Source organism: Cryptotermes secundus, unplaced genomic scaffold (genome assembly GCF_002891405.2).
Source record: "Cryptotermes secundus unplaced genomic scaffold, Csec_1.0 scaffold605, whole genome shotgun sequence".
NCBI lineage: Eukaryota > Metazoa > Arthropoda > Insecta > Blattodea > Kalotermitidae > Cryptotermes > Cryptotermes secundus.
The window spans coordinates 223,652-243,740 of NW_019722432.1; the positions used below are offsets into that span (position 1 = coordinate 223,652).

At 40.8% G+C, this 20,089-nt stretch overlaps 1 protein-coding gene across 5 annotated transcripts in view; it reads right to left on the reverse strand.

The window, feature by feature from the left end:
- Positions 1–20,089, reverse strand: part of LOC111861415 (RNA-binding protein Musashi homolog Rbp6) — a gene marked incomplete at its 5' end in the record, with an annotated part of 815,587 nt that overhangs the window by 19,866 nt on the left and 775,632 nt on the right. For 3 of the 5 annotated variants that reach the window (XM_033750308.1, XM_033750307.1, XM_033750306.1), the window contains 2 exon segments: positions 247–593; positions 12,988–13,053. In XM_033750308.1, the coding sequence (XP_033606199.1) occupies positions 247–593; positions 12,988–13,053 (413 nt within the window). 5 annotated transcript variants of the gene reach the window in all.

Here is a 20,089-nt window from a genome sequence, read left to right on the forward strand (position 1 = left end):
GAAGTAAAACAGTGTAAAACTTGGCACATACTTCGCGCTCCGGCCGTTTTACTCCCGGGGATAGAGTACCAGCTGTCCTTTGGTTGGGCCTTACACACTGTCCAGACGCAGTGACTAAACAAAATCTGCGGTCTTGACGGGAATCGACCTCAGTCCTCCAGCAAGTAGCCAGTCATTATACTTCCTGTTCGATAAACGTGACTCTTCCATAATTTGGCAGGCAGTAACCATGATTTTGACACTCACCGCAAGAGTCGGGAAGCCCGAGGGTTGTGGGCTGGCAGCCTGCACGTATCCCGCCACACTATCGGCCGCACTTGAGCTGTACATGTCGATCGGCCCGGGCGAGTTGGCCGGGGGGAATCCCCCCCGAGAATTGGCGGCTGCCGCTGCCGCCGCTGCGTGTGGAGACGCGGGGGGACCGAACCCCTGCGCTGCCGCCGCCGCTGCTGCCTGGTAGTTGTTCATGACTGCAAAGGAAACGGAGAAGTGCCGTTGGTGTGGTGGAGGAGGTGCATCTGCAGCCCCGGGTGCGGCCCCCGCTGCTGCCGCCACTGGCTGATGCGACTGCCATCTTGCGGTCGCTGGGGTCCCTTCAGAGACAACGAGACAACAAGCACACAAAAAGAACAGTCACACAATCAAACCACCAGCCACGACACAGAAACAGAACAGAATATTTGGTTCGGCGACTGCTTCCTGGAACCTGTAGGTCTTCATGAGTAGCGCGATGCGACTTTGCAAGGAAACTGGAAGGTCTAATACATGAAGTGGTGCTTTCAAAAGTTCTAAGTCAATGCAGACTAATTAATTTATGTGCATGGGCAGGTACAATCATTTAGACGTTGAAATATTAGTATTATTTTGTCAACCGATAGCCATATCTGAATTACTCGTAAGACAACAACTGCAAGTTCTGTTTTCGGAACACAATTTCAGAAACAATTAGCATGAAAACCATTAAAATCGCTTGGTATAAACAACAGGACCAATTCGGAATATTTCTGTCAATGTCTTTTATATTTGCCGATGTAAAAATACAGTCAAATTGCAATATACATGTCCGAGATAATTGTTGAAAGGTTCTTTGAAGGAAATGTTTTCTTAAACCGTCGTCGAAACTCTTGAGCGAGCATCATCAGCAAAATACATACAATTTGAGTCTAAGATATTCATGTTTTATTGCGTGAAATATTTGGAAAGCTGAAGAAAATGTGTGTTCAGACTCATCACATTGTATGACGTGAATTATGACGGAGTCTCGAATATTCGTATAACGTCATAAATATCCCAAATCGATTCTCTCTACTTATGCTTCATGAACACATGTTCGTCGAAGGAATTTGAAGTCATACCTTGAAGTTATCTTATGTGAATCTTTGGCCAATTCACGATGAATACACGTTATAAATTCCTTTAATTATTTTCATCCAAAGTTGTCTCATGAATATATAATTTTAAAGTTACATTTATTTCAGCCGAATCTTTAGACAAAGGGCGAAAATTTTCCTGTATAGTCAACTTCAAAAAAAACTTTCATAAGAATATGGTCTCTTTCTTTTCCCAAACCCAGCAAACCTCAAAGATACGAACACTGACCAATGATTATAGCAAATTCCGTGACAACTAAATGCGTCACATAACCTTAGAATTTACACTTCTCCATGTATTTAGACCTCCAATTGTCCATTTCATTAACATGGGTTAGAAGCAGGGGAGAAAAAGTGGGGAAGATAAGATTCCAAATAGTGTTAAAAATTTTACAAAAAAAAAAAGAGGAACATGCTTAGGAATCGTGCAAAATGCACAAACGTTATCATAAAAGCCAAGGCCATAAAAACTTCATAAAGCACATATAAAAACGTATACATTAATGATAAAGAGGAAGAAGTGTTAGTTGTTTTGGTACGGGGAGGGATGAAGAGGGATGAAGGGAGGGCGATATCAAAACCATTTATCACAAAGATAGCAAAAGCAACACACACACATTAGCCACTTTTGTATGAGTGATGGTGGTTTATGCTTTGTGTATTCCCAGTGTTTGTACAGCGGCTTCAATAGCAAACTATATTCACGCAAAATTAAGTCCTTAAATGTAAATCGACTGGAATGTAATACTATGACTGTACTGTGACTCGTTTTGTTCTCACAATTTTATCTCGCAGATAAGCTCCAGTAAATTCATGTTTAGAAATTTTAAAAGTGCGTATGATATGACCACATTAACAGATATGTGAAGACCGAATATATGATTTGCAGTGAAAGTCACGGCTTTAGAGGAGTGGGCAAATTCGCTTCCACCAAAGGAAGTGAACAACTTTTGGTCACTGCGATATGTTCAGGAAGGAGGCAAATGTATCCACCATACGCCACTTGTATACATTTTAATATTATCCTGACCAACAGCTGATGCTTCTGTGTCTTATGAATATTTATAGATTTCATACTCGTATAAAAATTTAATTCAAATTTCAACGATTTCATGAAACTTTTAATCTTTGCTACGACGATATTATTGAAACAAAAGTGAAAGTGTAGAAATTTGGGCAAATTTCTTTACTGCACGTACCACAAATCTGAAGATGGCAATATGCACAAAACATGTACTTCACTTTAAGCTATCACATTTTTGAGAAGATCAAAAGAACGTAATTAGGATCGTTGTTTTAAGAAATCTACTGATTTCATCACAATATATACGTTTCCTAATTTATTTGGAGACGCTTTCTCATCTGAATATTGAACAAGGTGTCGACAGGGTGAGCGACACTCGGGAATATAGAAATAAACAGTCCTACTCCACGGCAAAACACTGTGGCTGTACCTTCCTGCACATCCTGTAGAACAAAATGCTTTCCAGTACTTCTCGGGAGGGACTAAATAACAAGATACTATGCTGCTATCTGCTGGCGCACCTGAAGAATAACATGCATGATAGAAGAATAATATACTGTACCGACAGTTAACTCGTATTAAAATTCAACGCATCAGTAAAGGGGCCTGCTTTCGAAAGACCAACCCCACCGCCCATCGAAGACGAGGCCCCATTTTCAAAACAAACAGTGGTCTTAGAACTAAAGAAAAATGTGGTTATGGCTTAATCGGGGCCGGAAACCAAGAATGACCATGCTGGCAAAGACCAGCAGAAAATCACTGCTATGTTCTGATCGACCAGTGAGGCTGCTGTGATAGAAACTCGAGGAAGAAAAAGGGGACAAGACGAGAAGAAGAGGAAGAGGAAGTAGTGACCCATAAGCCGATCACAGTGGCTGGCCTGCCTAAGGTATGAAACGTCTTCGCCCGCTAGAACATTGGGATCGTGGGTTCGAATCCAACTGAAGGCACAGATGTCTGTTTGTGTTGTAGGTAGCGACCTTGCGACGGGCTGATCCCCCGTGAAAGGAGTCCTATCGACTGTCTTAGATTAAGAAACTGAAGTGAAACGAAGCGTTTGACGGATGTTCTACACGTATGCTCCAAGTGGGAGCAACAAAAATAGAAGAAGAATTGTCCAATAAATCCATTTCCGACTAGGACCTTCAGCGTTGCCATCTCACGTGACAACATATAAAGCATTATGAATTTCACTCAAAAGTAAGAAAGCAATAATTCTTAATATTTCCCTAAATCAATAACTGCTAACTCACCGAAAAATAAACAATTCGTTTTAACCTTGTAAATCATAGTGATAACTGTTGTAAGAAATGCTTCAACAGCACCTCTCCCTCACCCCCCCCAAATCCGTATCTTCCCCCAAAGGGTACATTTATGGGTTTCGTGTGGTGCTGAGAATACAAAGCGATTATTGCCCTAAATAGCACTGACCGGACAGTCACTGTACTGGGTGTACGTTCGATGACATACGAATCGATTTATTAAATATTATTTACATTAATACAAGGCTTCTAAGGTTAATTAGAATGAAACAAGCCAGAAAACAAGGCATGTGACTGTGACAGTAAGCAGTACTCCGGGCAGGACAGAGGGCATCGAGCCCGGTACTGCATTTACTTACATGGTCTAACAATGGCCCGCGAGACATAACGAATGAGAATATGAATAAGAATTTTATGCGAAATGGACGACATTTGGAATGGAAATAATTAAGTGACTAAAGTAATAACAATGATTCAATAAAAATTCCTCTTTTAAATAGCAATGAGGCGAGCCCTCTATATTCCCAAAACAAAAAACAAACTCCGTGGCCTGTAGTCCGCAAGCGAACTATACCAACCGAGCGACAGCCACTTGTCGGCGAAATTAATGCCAACTTTAGCGGTTAGAGGATGTCGCGTGGTCAGCGCAACGGATCCCAACGGCCATTAATTTCGGTTTTCTAGACCGGAGCCGCTATTTCCTTGAAGTGGCTCCTCAATTATCCTCACATGGCTGAGTAAACCCCGTTCAAGATCCACTACTTCTCAGAAAATCTGATAGCGCTGGAAATCGAACCTAGGACCTCTGGATCTGTAGTCAGGAACTCTGATCACTAGACCATAGAAATGGTCTATGTCCCCCGTAAGAATAACAGTTCCAACAATTTATTATAGTGGAACGGTTAATGGAGTGATTAGTATTGTATCGGAAGGCATAAGCTTTTTGCGGTGAAAGAGTTAATGCAAGTGAATAAGAAAATATTGGAAGATGCAGGGAGACCACAAAACAAGTAAAATGAGAGCACGGAGAGAGAAAGCGAATTCGAAGGAACTCCTCACTTTGTGGAACAACTTTCTTAGACGTGAAACGAATTTGGCCCCAAAATGATACCGTCATTTTTTATTTGTTATATTAAGTTGAAGTTAAAAATAAAACAGAACAGAAAGTAGGGAAAGAAAGTTTCCAAAAGACATTTTTAGGTTGGTTTAGCATTTTCGACATTCTTCAAAATGAGGCATTTCGCAGCGAGAAGGGCGGATGAGAGAAAGAAGCAGAAGAAATAAATTGTATAGCCCACTTAGAGGCAAACCCTGGCACCATCTACTTTATCACATTCTGTAACGAATTTTTACACCTCATGAACTATGAATGCGTAGGGGCGTTTGGCAATTCATAAAGTAGAAGTCGCAAGAAGGCATGTTCTTTCTACGTCAGAGGGAAAAATCAGTCAAATGGCACAATAATGACAATCACACTGACTACAAGAGAACGCTTGTACACCTACACTGGTATAGGTTGAACATTTTCGCGATCTACCAATATCTTTTATTCCTTCTTGGCGGCATTTCGTAGTGGATTAACGCTGTATGTCTTCTGAAATTGTATATGCATATTAGATCCAATTTTCTCCTGAGTAATTTCATTCTATTATACTGCAAATTTACGTTTTCATTATCTAATAATTATGCACCAATTTCGATAAAATGGAGAGCACTGCATCATGCCATCATATCGTCATACTGTTTATGGCGCTCTGTCTCCGACGACTAGGTTCCCGTGGGACCTTTAGCCCTTACTCCTTGTAGTCTTATTGGACGTCCAACAGCCTCTTCTCCGCGCCAGCTCAGGGTCTCGTTGAACGTGAACTCGCAATTCAGGATGAGGTGCTGCTTCAGTTCTGGGTTCCTCACCCCATCGATGGACGGACGCGTTGCCTCCTTCAAGATGCGATGCTTGGGCAAACAGAGAAGAGCCAGGTGGGTAACTTCTCGATGGTAGTGGAGAGCTACTGCTGGCTCTCGGGTTAGCCACGGCCAGTTGGTACTCCCCGTAACGGTCCTGGAGCATCCCGGCAATGTCTAGGAACGCTGCGCAGAACGCTGACGGACGGACTGCGTAGGATGACTAGATACATGGCTTTCTGGCGGGCTGTCCAGTTTTTGTGCTCTGACGGCCTTGAAATGGCGATGAAACCTACCGAAAGTCGGCAGCTTCCGCAGGCGCATGTCCTGCTCGGGCTTCAACTGCCGCCAATTAAGTTTTGAACTCCTCACATGTGGCCTCCACTACCGCCTTTGTCGCTTGTGTCCAATCGTGTCCCTCGTATCTAACTATCAAATTCTTGGTGAGGATTCTTCCTCGTTGCTTCTATGTTTTGCTGTGTTCGACGTATCTTATTGTCGAATCCTCAAATGGACGTTCTGGGCCCGCTGGTCGATGGCCGCTGGAATGTCTTCCACACTCTTGCTTAGCCTGTCCGCAACGGTGTGGAAAGATCGGAGAGGACACACTGTGGTCCTCGTCTGTTCTCTGCAAGCTCTCATGTGTTCTGGTTGACACTAATTGCAGTCTCATCTCACTTATCGCGGCTCTCATGTCTTGTTGGTTGGCACACGTGGCCCTCAAATATTCCTGACCAATCTTGGCCGGCACTTATTAGAGCACTGCATTTTCCACCATTGGCCCTCATCCCGCCTTCGAAGTGTTCCACCCTATCCAGAACCAACTGCCACATCGGGTTCATTTCCGCTCTCGACAACCCATTTCTGACACCAGTGTCACGTGACACGAAAAGGTCGTTCTTCTTAGCCGGAAATGAATGTACTGAATACTATTTCCTCTTAGTTACAAGTGATTAAAATTGTCCGTCTAACTCACCCCGCTTGCTTCCTCTTCCTCGACGCTCAGTCGAGAAGTCTGTCTGCGTTTGGCGCGCTTTCTTACATGAGCCCCCCCCCCCAAGAACGACGTGGCTACAATGCCACAAGAAATTTCCCCACTATTGCGTGTTCGTTACTGGGGATAAGCCTGTAGCGTGACGTCACCTAATAATGCATGTGTTCGTACTTCTGCGGTTCCAGCATTCCGAACATAAGTGTATTAAACGAGCGTCGACTTTCTGTAACATTAAATCTATTCATAATTTCATATTCACATGTAAAAGTTATTATATAAAGTTTCTGTATTTTCCTTTAAATTCATGAACACTAAAAAAAGTAAAGCTATTCCTGTAATAGGCCGTGAAGGCCCATAGGGTTCTGAGACGTTGAGGATCGCACACTATCTAGACAATCGGCTCAAAGATGGCGGTAAGGTTGTCAGCCTTACGCACCGGCCGCGCTTTACTCTCCAGGAAAATTATTTAATTAAAAAACCTAGTGCGGCTGGAAGGATTAAATCAACTGAAAAAAATCCAATGACCTCATCAGGATTTGAACCCGCGACCTTCCGGCTTGTAGCATAGCCCCTCAACCAACTACGCTACCGCGTGCCCCCTGAACATATATAAGACTAAATGTATACTTGCTGTGTGACTGTGGCATGTAAGTAAAATGGTGGCTTCATTGGAACGGTTTACCTTTTTAGCCACGACCGGAAACTGCGGAAGGAAAGGAAACAAGAAGGAAAAGGTTATATAAAGAACAATATGAACTAGCACAACGTGCACACTAACAAGCACGAAGGCATGCATGTAGGATACTATGAGGCGAAAAAATCATGTAATTCTGTAAAAATCTTGACTGCCTAATACCTTACATTGAAACAAGAACGGTACAGGGTATTACTTCAACAACTGACATCAATTCACAGCTGTACAAAGCATTTCCTTTTTCATTGGAACCAGAAGGTTTATCACGGAGACTACAGCGGCCCATCTTTGAACCTATCCAATTTGCATCTTAACTACAAACAGTCTCAAGATTTATTTTCATATTTTCGCACATTCATGCTCAAATCTCTCAAGTGGTTACTTCCAATTAAATTTTAAAAAATTCTGTATAATTTCTCTGTTTCCTATTAATGTAATAATAATAACTTTATGGAACAAAATCCTTGAGAAGATTACAGTCAGCTAGCCGGCCAAGAAATGTGTCGCCTTTTATGAAAAACAAACTAATTCAATGAAGAAGAAGCCTTTTTGCAAAACCAAGAGTCCATAAGTTGCCAAGGAGGTTTCCACCTTCTATGGAAGAAAATGTTAACTGGCGTGTGGCTTTGCTCAAGAAGATTACAGTGGCCAGCTCATAATGAAGTGTTCTGCTCTCAAGGAATTTAAGGCAAAAGCAAACTAAAGTCAAGTTGTCTTTAAGCTTAATTAATCATCACTTTAAGAAGTAGTACACGGGAGTGCAGGCAAGGATCCACGCATTTGTAATTTCTCCACTAGACCAAGGTCAGTTTCACTTCTCAGCTGTTATATCGTCGGAAAGCGTTGGGAAGGAGGTTAATAGGGCCCCAGTGTTGGACATGACGTGGTACATGCGCATCTCTTGGAAATCGAACATCAAACGTCCTGCCCATAGCTAGTCAATACCCGCACTGACTTATCCTGGTTCATAGGGCATTTATATGTTCATTAAAATCCCTCCACTGGGACATATCCTGAGTCAGCAGTTCTGCCAAAGATCCATTTCAAAACATTCCCTTTGAGAATTTTCGTCATGACTGTATTTCTCCAATGCTTGCTACATTACCCGTGATTTCATTGCTCTAATCGTAGTTGGTTGAGGCAGTATGCTACAAGCCGGAAGGTCGCGGGTTCAAGTCCCGATGAGGTCATTGAATTTTTTTCAACTGACCTAATCCTTCCGGCTGCATTATGGCTCTGGGGTCGATTCAGCCTCCAACAGAAATGAGTACCAGGAATTAATTAAATAATTTTCCTGGGGAGTAAAGCTCGGCCGGCGCGTAAGGCAGACAACCTTACCGCCATCTTTGAGCCGACTGACTAGATAATGTGGGACCCTCAACGTCTCACAACCCTATGATCCTTCACGGCCTGGTACAGGGATGGCTTTACTCACTTTAAGAAAAAGTTCATTATATGAACAGTAAACATCATGAAGCTTCTCACTGTGTAATGCCCCTGTTTTTACAGTATCATATCATTGAAATGTCAAAACGATCTGTCTTCATTTATAATAAACTATCAATTTATTTATATTTCATACCTTATATCGTGGTGATTAATCATCGACTTTTCAGTACGAAGACCACAATAAATTCCAGAGCAAGTAATACTAAGATTGTCTTTGATAAAGTGTTAATACAAAATATAAAGTGAAGTTAAAGTACCCAGTTTGTAATTAAACACTGCGCCTTGAGACATATGAAGACTGTGGAGACAGCTCACATATCCTTAAGCTCGACACTAGATCGAGCTTCAACCCTCGGCTGCTATATCCCTGTACAAGAGCCCTGGTATTCACTGGAACGCAAAGCCAGTGTGGATACGGTGGTGGAGAGAAATACCTCTTCCTACTGGGAGTCGAACTTCGGCCTTCTAGTCCACAGCTAGTCACTCTAATGACTGAGCTATCCCAGCCCTATTTACCGTAAGTGAAAGCAGAACATATAAGGAGTTTTCAATTCAGGGTATTCGGCCTTGCTATAAGTCCCAATGGGCGGAATTTCATATTATGGAGCTAGTCTCCTCTTTTATCTTTAAAAATTAAACACCTGTTCCATGTAGCACAACAGAAATATTTAAAACTCTACGAATACCGAAAAAGGGAACCAATTTAAATACAGCTAACGCCTGCAGCACTCTGATTAGACTACGTGGTATACATTGATGTCGGAGTTGTTGCAGCATCAGCGCGGCTAACTAAATTCTTCAAGGCGGGGGATGTGACATTACCCAAATTTCCCTCACATCTAAGCACCGTACGCCCGTATAAAAACACTCTAGGAGTATTAAAAATCTATCCAGCCATCCCCTTAAGAATAAGCGCATCCACAATCTATTATCACAACCCCTTAAGAACAGCTTCCAAGCGAAAGCTTATGAAACGAAATCGTAGTTTTCAACTGTCTGCCAATTCATTAATAATTCGTATTTAACCTTTAAGCCTACTTACATATATTTTATTGATTTGACTGTCATCTCTTTAACGCACAGTAATTATTGCACACACCGCCTGCTTTTTTACATTAAAAAGAGTATGCTCTTTGCTCACAGAGTGCATCTACGTGTGTCAAACGGCTCTCAGAATATGGAGGGATTATTACTTTAATGTGCATTAACTGGCTGGCACTTGTCATAGAGACGCAGTGCGATCAGCGTGAGATAGAAACTAAAGTTTATGCTTGAAAGGGTTAAGGGCGGAGACAGAGATAAATCCAGTTAGTAGTAAGTACATAATGTTGTCATATAAGTCACTTCTGCCAAAACACAGTGGCTGTAATAGTTAGTTAGTTAGTTATTGGAGAGGGTGGGTTTCCCCATGCACTTAGACCTGTATTGGTCCATTGTGCTTCCCTCTATGATTTCTACCAGTCTCTATATCCTACCGGTACTGGTGCTTACCATCAGTTCCGCCCAGCCAGCGAGACCGGCTCTACTAGCTGAGAGGTATCTATAATGCTTCCCCCATCTACCAGAGGTATTAGAGACTGCTGTTGGGCGGGAAATGTCCTTGAATTTAGCTCAGTGACCTCCTTTGGAGATACGAGGTTCTTTTACGTGCCGTAAAGCTATGACACGGGACCCACGGCTTAAAGTCACTCCCGGAGGACTTCTTCCCTGAATTTTTCCGCCCTTAAAAATTCGACGACCTCCGCCGGGTATTTGAACCCGCGGACTACGAGTCATGAAGTGGGAACGTTACCTCTAGACTACGGAGGCCGCTGTGGCTGTAGTAGAGGTGTATTTTACTTTTACGCAGTTGGAGCGTGAAACTGGTCCATTTTTGTGACGACCGAAGGTAATTCGCAAAATTCCTAGGTTTTTGGACGTTTCCCATCGTCCGCTATTCTATAGAAAAAACGACGTTTCGGAAACTGGATCTGTTTCCGTCCGCAGTGAATAAGATTAGCTCTTTCTAAGAGGTCCACCTGAGTAGGTGTCCTCTATACCCTTCACCTGAGGACCGAAACAGATCTAGTTTCCGAAACGTCGTGTTTCCTATTCTCTAGAACACCGGACAATGGAAAAAGTCCAAAAACCCAGTAATTCTATATGTTACACATCATGGTCAGAACCCTTTAGTAGATAATTCTTTACAGCACAGTGGTAACTATTTGTACCACCCACTTTAACATTAAAACACTGCATTTTTGCTCGCACTGTGTATACGTCTTTTGTATGATTAGCAGACTAATTATAGACATCTTAAAAAAACAATATTAACCGAGCAGTCTTTGTAACTGGAGAGGGGATGCGTTTTCTGTGAGGTACGAATTGAATTTACAAATATCACTTAGCATACCCAGGGCTCATACGTGTACCTATAACAATATAGTGAGTATACTCCACTCTCTCAGACTCTTTTATGGGGCGCTGCTTCAATGAAACGGCTTCTCCTTACTAGTACCACTACACAAGGGACTGGAGCAGGGATAGCTCAGTCGGTATAGCAACGGGCTATGGATTTGATGGCCGACATTAATTCCTGGCAGGAACAAGAAATGTATCTCTACGTCACAGCAACCAGACACGTTCTGGGGTCCACCAAGCCTCCTATCTAATGGGTACCGAGGGCTCTTTTCCTTGGGGTAAAGCGGCTGGGACGTGAAGCTGATCACTCACCTCAAACTAGTGCAGAGTTCAAGAATGGTGGAGATATACTTGCATTACCCCATAAGTTAGCATAGCGAGGTGGTTAAACAATTTAGCACAGGAACAATTTGGCTTCAACCAAAATATTAATGAATCGCTTGATTAATCCGGATGCTCTGAATATCATGGCCGTATCCGTGTTGCGGGAGAATATTAAATGAATCCTTGAAAATATTGTAGTTTGTAGGCCCGTTACTTGATACCGATCGCAAACGAACAGGTTTCCACGGCAACGAGCTAACACGCAACAACAGATGAACTGTTGTAAGTGGTGTTTTCTCTGGTCCGCGCCGCAGCAGCTGCTACGCAACGGCGCGGCATACATGTCTCTGCAGCAACAGTTGAACTACAGAAGTATAAGAGTTGTGTTTTATATGTGGCCCGTGCCGAGGGGTTATATGCGGGACGAAGTTTAGAGCTGTCAGTCAGTTAAGAGAAGACTAAGAGGTTGGTGTGAAATGGCCGCCGGCCTGGAGGTTAGTCAGTTGAAGCAGCGAGAGTTGTAAGGGATCCAGTGAAGAAAAGACTTAGTTCAGTTGTGAGACGGTGGCCGGCCGGCGATGGCGTGAGCGCGAAGTTGAAGAATCTCTACTGTTAGAAGCCGTCACCAGGAAAAGGCTAGTGGAGACTGTAACAGACTGAGAACACTAGTCTGTGTGCTCTGGTGATTTGTAAAGTGTGATCAGCGAAGATGCTATAATTAAGTGCAGTCATGATTTGTGTGTTAAAGGGGAAAATGGATCCAATCTTGAATCTAAAACCCCGTCGATGGTCACTCTAACATGTGATGATATTATCGCATTTGAACTTGTAACCATATTCAGTTATAATGTTGTTAAACCTGTGACTAAAAGGTATAATTAAATTAAAGGTATGAAGATATAAACTATTATTATAAGTCACCTAAACATCCTGTAATAGGAAACAAAATGTAATCTTTATCTGCAATATCTCCTACCAATATTAATTTGAATGTTACTTGATGCGGAAAAAAGAAGGTACTCATAAATTATATACTTAAACTAGTACATTAAAAGGCAACAACAAAAACTCCATGACTTCGTAAAATCTCTATTAATTTTGCGTTATCAACTTAACCGCGGAATGAGGGACGCGGAGGTAGTTTCTTCATCTAATATCTTTTCTTTTTAATTCGCTTAGTGGGGCGTGGAGTCAAACTGGGTCCACTCGGCACGGCCGCCACTGGTTGGCCTATTGTAGCCTGCCCCGGGTGATTATGATGATGGAGAATTTGGTGGAATGAAGATTGGCAGGGGAAACCGAAGTACTCGGAGAAAACATGCCCCAGCGCCACTTTGTCCACCACAAATCCCACTTGACCAGACCCGGGATCGAAACCGGGCCGCCGCGGTGGGAAGCCAGCGACTAACCGCTTGAGCTATGGCGCGGCCTATCTAATATCATAGTCATTAGGAACAGAAAAAACATGCACAGGTTTCACAGTATTGCAATGGTTCTCTCTTACAAAGCGTCAAACAACTGGACAGATGCACAATTTGACTGGTGTTAGCAAACACAGAAGGCCGTACCTGAGAGCGCCTGCGTTAGGAGCGGAGTGTTATTGTTCGGGGTGAGCTGCCCATTCGTTAGATCCACTAGAAGCAAACAGAACAAGCGAAACACGTTTTATTATCACCAAGAACATAATAATCAGTTAGCACTCATAATGCAGCAACATCACAAGGAAAGAGAATTACAACAGCTGTTCTCAAGTCGCCATAGTCTATTACATTGTTTGTCCATATTCTAAATTCTTCTGAAATTTTCTTAACGTAAGCATGACTGACTGTTAAAGGAACTCCAACTATTAAAACTGTTGATGCACAATAAAATGGATACAAACTGTGGACTTAAGCATTTATTATAAACATTGATTTATAATACTCTATGAACTTTCACTCAAATATAAAATTCATATTATCCCAAGGCTATAAAAATTATAAAAAGGGAATGTTATGACTAAAATAGGATATTATGAAGTTTCATTTTTAAATGAAAATTACGACTAATATGTTACAGGACCTGCCATGTTTTACAGGTTCGAAATGGGATTATCTAAATTTTCTTGAAAGTTGTTCCCCATACAAGACATAACGCAGCTGTTAGTCCTTTATGAGTTGTTCTTAAACGATGTGCAACGAACACTGAAATGTTTCTTGTTCCCTCATGTGCATGTCCCATAACTTTAAACGCCCATTAATCAATGAAGTTACAAACTATTAAGCTAGTCCAATTACGTTTCTGAACATTATCCATCGCCCTGTTTTTATATAAAAACATCGTCCTGTTTTACATTTTAAAACGTTTCAGAGACTGGATTCTGTATCCGTCTTCAGGTAAAACCTACTCAATTGGGCCCACTCGATAGAGCTACTCCCTACCAATCTCCGAAACAGGTTTTTGAAACATGAACCGGACGATGTTTTTAGATATAAACAGGACGATGGATAATGACCGGGACACATAATAGTTGTACTATTGTACCATCGTCACAAACTGTTAGATCTTATTTACAATAAGCTACTCACTAGTTAATCATATATATATATATATATAGTATATACACGTATATGTTCTGCTGAGCTGCGTATATTCGCCTAAGTCCACTGTGTTCAATCCTCACAGATTCAATAGGCTATTTGTATGTATGTCTTCAAGTAGTTAAGAACAGGGGCAGAAAATTACAACAGTGGAATGTACGAGTTAATATTAGAGTATCTACTTTTGGTGAAAGTTTTCTTGCCCATAGCATAATCGCCTCACTCGTGATATTATTCTATCAAGTTCAGTATCGTAGTATCAACAAATGTGTATTTATAGAAATATTCAGGTTACCTCTATCAGGCATTTCTAATAAGGGCTCTTTTTGTTTCCCGTTGAAATTTCAGCGGATTTCCGTTCTTCCCTTACACCGAAGGATCAATTTTGCTCCAAATTGGTAAGTGAGTGAGTTTTTCGTTACCAGTGTTTCCACAAATTATCCACAATTACTTACGTGAATATGTGCATCCGTGGTAAAAGGTAGAAAAAGGTAAAGCTATCCCTGTAACAGGCCGTGGAGGTCCGTAGGGTTGTGAGATGTTGAGGTTGTTCATAATTATAATAATTTCGTAAAATATACGAGCAACAATAAATATAAAGAAAGCAGTCTTCTGGGATGTGGCACCGTGTAGATGTGGTGTTAACCGACGTTTCGGAGGAACGAATCGCCTCCATCTTCAAGCTTGTACCGGTTCTCACGGTCTCTTCGCTTGCGGATTTTCTTATTTTCCTTCTACCCTGAAGATGGAGGCGATACGTTTCTCCGAAACGTCAGTTAACACCACATCTACACGGTGCCAAATCCCAGAAGACGACATTCTTCACAGTCACCGCCGTGAAATCCTCAAATCTTACAAAATAAACATGACTATGGATTTTACTTGAGAACGACTGGTTATCTGATCAAGGTTCAGTTAAAAACAGAAACTGGATATTAAATTATTACGTCACGTACTCTCCAGGAAAACATTCTGAAACAGTGCAGACAAAAACAATAAGACACTGACAAACAGAGTTTGTATCATAAAGTGATCTTTTGAAGAAGATCCAAATTTGATCAACTAGGGCTGCAACAGCTGTCTGACGCATCAAGTTCGGTAAAGTCAGAAACAGTTCCCGTTTATTCACATGGATTTAAGAAAATGGCACTTATGGTTTTGAGTAAACTGGAAAACGTGAAACATGTAAGTGGCAAATAGTTCTGGAAGAAGATTCAATAAAAACTCGCCAAGGACAATTTCCGGAGCAAACAAACTGGCTAAAGCGGTAACAGTTCTGGCTTATACTCGGGGAGACGTTGGGTTCGCATCTCAGTCGGCATATCGACTATCTGACTGAGGTGTCTCGCGAATCTGTGTAGCCCCTCGAACCCTCAAGTTACGTCAAGATCGTTTCCTACCTGATCCCTTAACATTCACTATTCATTAATCATATTACATTCCCAATCACAGTGGCCGCGTCGTCTGAGGCATGAACTGGGTTCGAATCCCACTCAAGGCATAGATGTCTATGTTGTCTGCATTTATTCTGGGTTTGTGTTGTTCTGTGTGCGGGTAGCGGTCTTGATAGGGGCTGATCCTATGTCCAAGGAGTCCTATCAACTGTGTATAGGATCAAGAAACTGAAAAAGGGGCCAAGACCCAACAAAGGGCTGTAGAGCCATAATAATAATACATTGACCATATACTCCTTTAATCTGAGTTATATACATAACAAATTAAGATATTTAATTCCCTCAGAAGAACATAAACAATTGATTAATCATATGAATTATTTTTTTGCTTTGGGTTTGTGGTTGTAATTATTCTTTTTGCTGTTGTATGGTATGTTATCTTGTTCGTTAGAGTATATATTACCCTCCAAACCCTTGTAGAATTATGACTCAATAATAGGGGACTGAAATAAACCTCACAAACCGTCAATGAACCTGAAGAAACATGCAATATCCAGTGATGCACTGGGATCATTTCATACTAGGTCACTGTATTGAGATTAGGACAGAAACCGGGATAGCTCAATTAGTACACTGACTAGGTTAAGTGGTGAAAGATCGAGGTTCGATTTCAGGTGGAGGCAAGATCGCAATATCAAGGGACTCTGCGTCACCGCTTGCCAAAATACAAGCGTACAAGCGCACATAGAGGCATGGGCCGTTTTCAGTTGAACCTTCCTTATAACAATTGCGGTTTCGATAACTATTCATTGTCATAAGGTGTGCTGGATTAAATAACAGGAATTGGATTTCTGAAAAAAATACCCTGTTCAGCATAAGTAACTTCCATGGTTACAGTTACAATAACAACCATAAATGATATGGGACAGTATCCAAGCGAAATATTTTTCTAAATCGCTTTATCTTCAAAAGTTTAATTTCTAACCTGGATTTAAAAGGGCAGATATGAAATTAAAAATATGGGAAGTTGTGTTCAACTATGTACCTCTCTTTTTTGTTATTTACGACAGTTTCCAGACCACATGGCGTCTAATCGCGGGATAACTGACGAGTGACGAATTGTAAATGATTTGGAAGGGGGTAATGGTGGCGTAGCCGAGGTGCTCTTCCGGAATTTGCCTCGAGGGACTGAATACAACCACGAACATACCCAGTCAGCATGGTCAATGTTTCCTGCCCAGATTCGAACCAGACACCGAATACAACCCTAGAGCATTATCAACATTTTTGGTCAAACCATGAATCTGTCTGCAAGTTGCATGTCCAAATTTATTTAATGGTCCTGACTCAAATTTTGTGTAAGAAGTCTATATGTAAAGTTGAGGGGGCCGACACTATTTTGATCCATATCGGTACATCATAACCCCTAATTTACATGAAGCTGAATTCAACTTTCTACAATTTATAAATAAAGAGAGGAAAGTTAGTGAGAAGTGACAAGGAATGTGTCACGAAAAATGGAATATTATGAAAATCGAAACCTTCTTTTCAACATTTTTCGATACGATGTACATGTAGCAGAATACATGAAAAAAAATTATGTACACTGTACACATTTAATACCCGTTTGTCTGTTTTCAGTAAAACTGTCAGAAAGAGAATCAATTCTAGTCATATATTTCTAGTCATATATATACAGAGTGAATCATTTATGGGTGAAGAATCGGGAGGAGAGAGTTCGAGAATTTAATACACATTATTCTTTTATTCTCCTTAGTGGGGTGAGACTGAGTCCACTTGGTACTGCAGCCAGTACTGGCCTGTTGTATCAGCCCCAGATGATAGGTTATAGTGATTATGGAGCAACTGGTAGAATGAAGATTGGCTGGGGAAACAGAAGTACTCGGAGAAAACCTTCCCCAGTGCCACTTTGCCCACCACAAATCTCACATGACCTGACCCGTGCTCGAACCCGGCCCGTCGCGGTGGGAAGCCGGCGACTAACTGCCTGAGCTATGATACGCCCTCTATTCGGTATATATACTTCAAGGGAGGTTGGAAGCCTAGTCTTTGAAACGTCAATTATGTCAAATTTAATTATTCTTTTTCAGAGGAACAACAGTTCGCTTTGCGAACATATGTCATGGTCTTTTAAATCTACTCACCATTTACAGTGAATGTAACCACACTCGTGTTTCTAATATCTTTCCAGAAAGACTATTTATTACATTCTGGAAAGAAAATATTCCACAGAGTCCATATTTTCTATACTACAGATGTCAAAATAATTCAGGACGTTCTTATGTAATTGCAAAGCGCCACATAGAAATGATTCTATATGTATATAATTCCTTAAAAACGGTATGAAAATTAAAAAAATTATCATTGGGAAGATAGGGCTTATATTCTCTCCTTCAATATGTAGTAAATTTTAAATTCTGATCAGTTCCTAACGAAATACATGATTCAGAATTAACGAATCAAATGATATATATATAATATGACAGTAAATTGAATGACATTCCAACGTTTCTAGTAACATAGTGTACAATACCACACCAGCTGGGTAACAAAGTCATTCTCTTTACTTTGCAAAGCAACATGGGAATGGAGCAACTTACAAGGAAGTAAAAACCACATTAATTTGCCAGAATACATAATATTCTTGCAGTGAGAAGTTTTGAAAGTACTGTTTAAGCAGTGCTGGTAATCTTAATAAGTATACATCATTTCGAGACTCTATAATTCCCCTTTTTAAATTCCTTAATACCAAAAAGAATTCCGAGAGAATGCCCACACAATCAACTAAGTTGTTCTTGGACGACAAAGGATGGGGAGGCAATCTCTGGAACATTCTCTTGTGGTGCCCACAAGCCTGCTTCATAGCTCGTCATCCCAATGATTCATTTTGGAGGAAAGAGGACAAGCAACCGGAAAGTCAGGCTGCTTCGTGTCAGTGAATGGAAGCAAGGAAAGAGCAAAAGAAAGTGAAAACGAAATTAAGAATTGCTGATCAGGTATAAAAATTTAAACTTAACTTATAACAGGCATCTAAGGGTTCCGTTGCTTTCAACATAGCAGAAGCGGAAAGCTGTACTCGCTTACTCCAATTTGGATATGCTTGTGAGAGTATATACCCACAATGTGTCTGATGAAAACATCAAGATTTCAAACCGACAAATCAAAAGTGAAACTAAAATTAAAATAAATTAATTGTTAATTTTCAAATTTACTCCGAAAACAATAAATATTTTCGATAGGCCACAGAAATGTATACAGAAATACTGACAGCTAAAAATGTTGATTATCTGACCGTTAAATTACAAAAAGGAATATGATTCTACTGGCTTATTTTTGAAAATCAGAGCAAGTTTTAAACTTTCATAACATGGTCACTTTTAATCTGGTTCTATGGACAGGAACTGAAACAGTTAATAAGGACGCAACGTTTGAGCAATGATGAATATCTTATTAATATTTTCGAAGCTATAACATATCAGTTGAAAAGCCAATAACGCTGTAAAAGTGGCCAATTATGCGGTTACTAACAATATTTAGATTTTATACGTAGAGAACATTCATTAGAGAGATGACACCTCAAATTCAGTCACCGTGAGATAGGATAGTTAATGAAGGTGAGCTGTCACTCTGTAAATATGGGTTTGTTGTATGGGGAGTATAATAAGAAAAGCCTAGTGGGGAGAGGGTGCCTATATGTTTCTTCCTCAAAGCAAATCAACTAATTTTGAAAACAATCACTATGGGACTTGAAAACTGAATTTGCTGGATGAGTCAAGTCTCAGTCCTTAAGTCGGTTAATTCACTGTAACCACTATTGCGCGAGTTAATATCGAACAGTGACAACTTGTTCAAAAGTTCCGCAAAATAAATACTGATTCATTATATAAAGTATAAGTGTATTGAAGATCTGTAGGTTTTATTCAAAACACTTCCCAGTACGGGACAAATTCAAACGGGAACAAGAGAAGTGTAAAAGTGAAGACGTCAGAACAGCTAGAAGTAGCAGCTCGAGACAAGGGATACGGAATTTTGATTTTCTGAATTAATGTCCAATCGTGTAAGTTGAAGAAAAATAATTTGATGCCTTCGACAGCAAAGGGGCTTAATTTTGATGAAACTAAATTATGGGGGGCAGCATGGAAAGCACGCAGTAGCAACTTGAAACCATCTTAAAATTTGCTTAAGGAGAGAGAGGAAACAAAGGAAACCAGTTTCGAAATGGCCGGTTGCAGGACCTTCCGTATATATTCAAACTTCTAGCCAGCAGTCCGGAAAAAGAAAGAATAGGAGAGATTTCCTAACGATTGTTTAAACGGGTTCAGTTGCTTTATTGGTAATCTGAAAGACATGTCACGGATAAAAATGTGTTCCTTACTGACCATTTATATAATATATATTAAATTGGACTTAAATTTGAGGAAGAAACTAGTGAAATGCTACACTTGGAGCATAGCTCTGTATGGGGCTGAAACATGGACACTTAGGGCAGTAGATCAGAAACATCTGGAAAGTTTCGAAATGTGGTGTTGGAGAAGGATGGAGAAGATCAGTTGGACCGATTATGTGAGAAATGAAGAAGTGTTAATTAGAGTCAGTGAGCAGAGGAATATCCTACACGAAATAAGAAAACGGAAGGCTAATTGGATTGGTCATGTTTTACGCAGAAACTGCCTTCT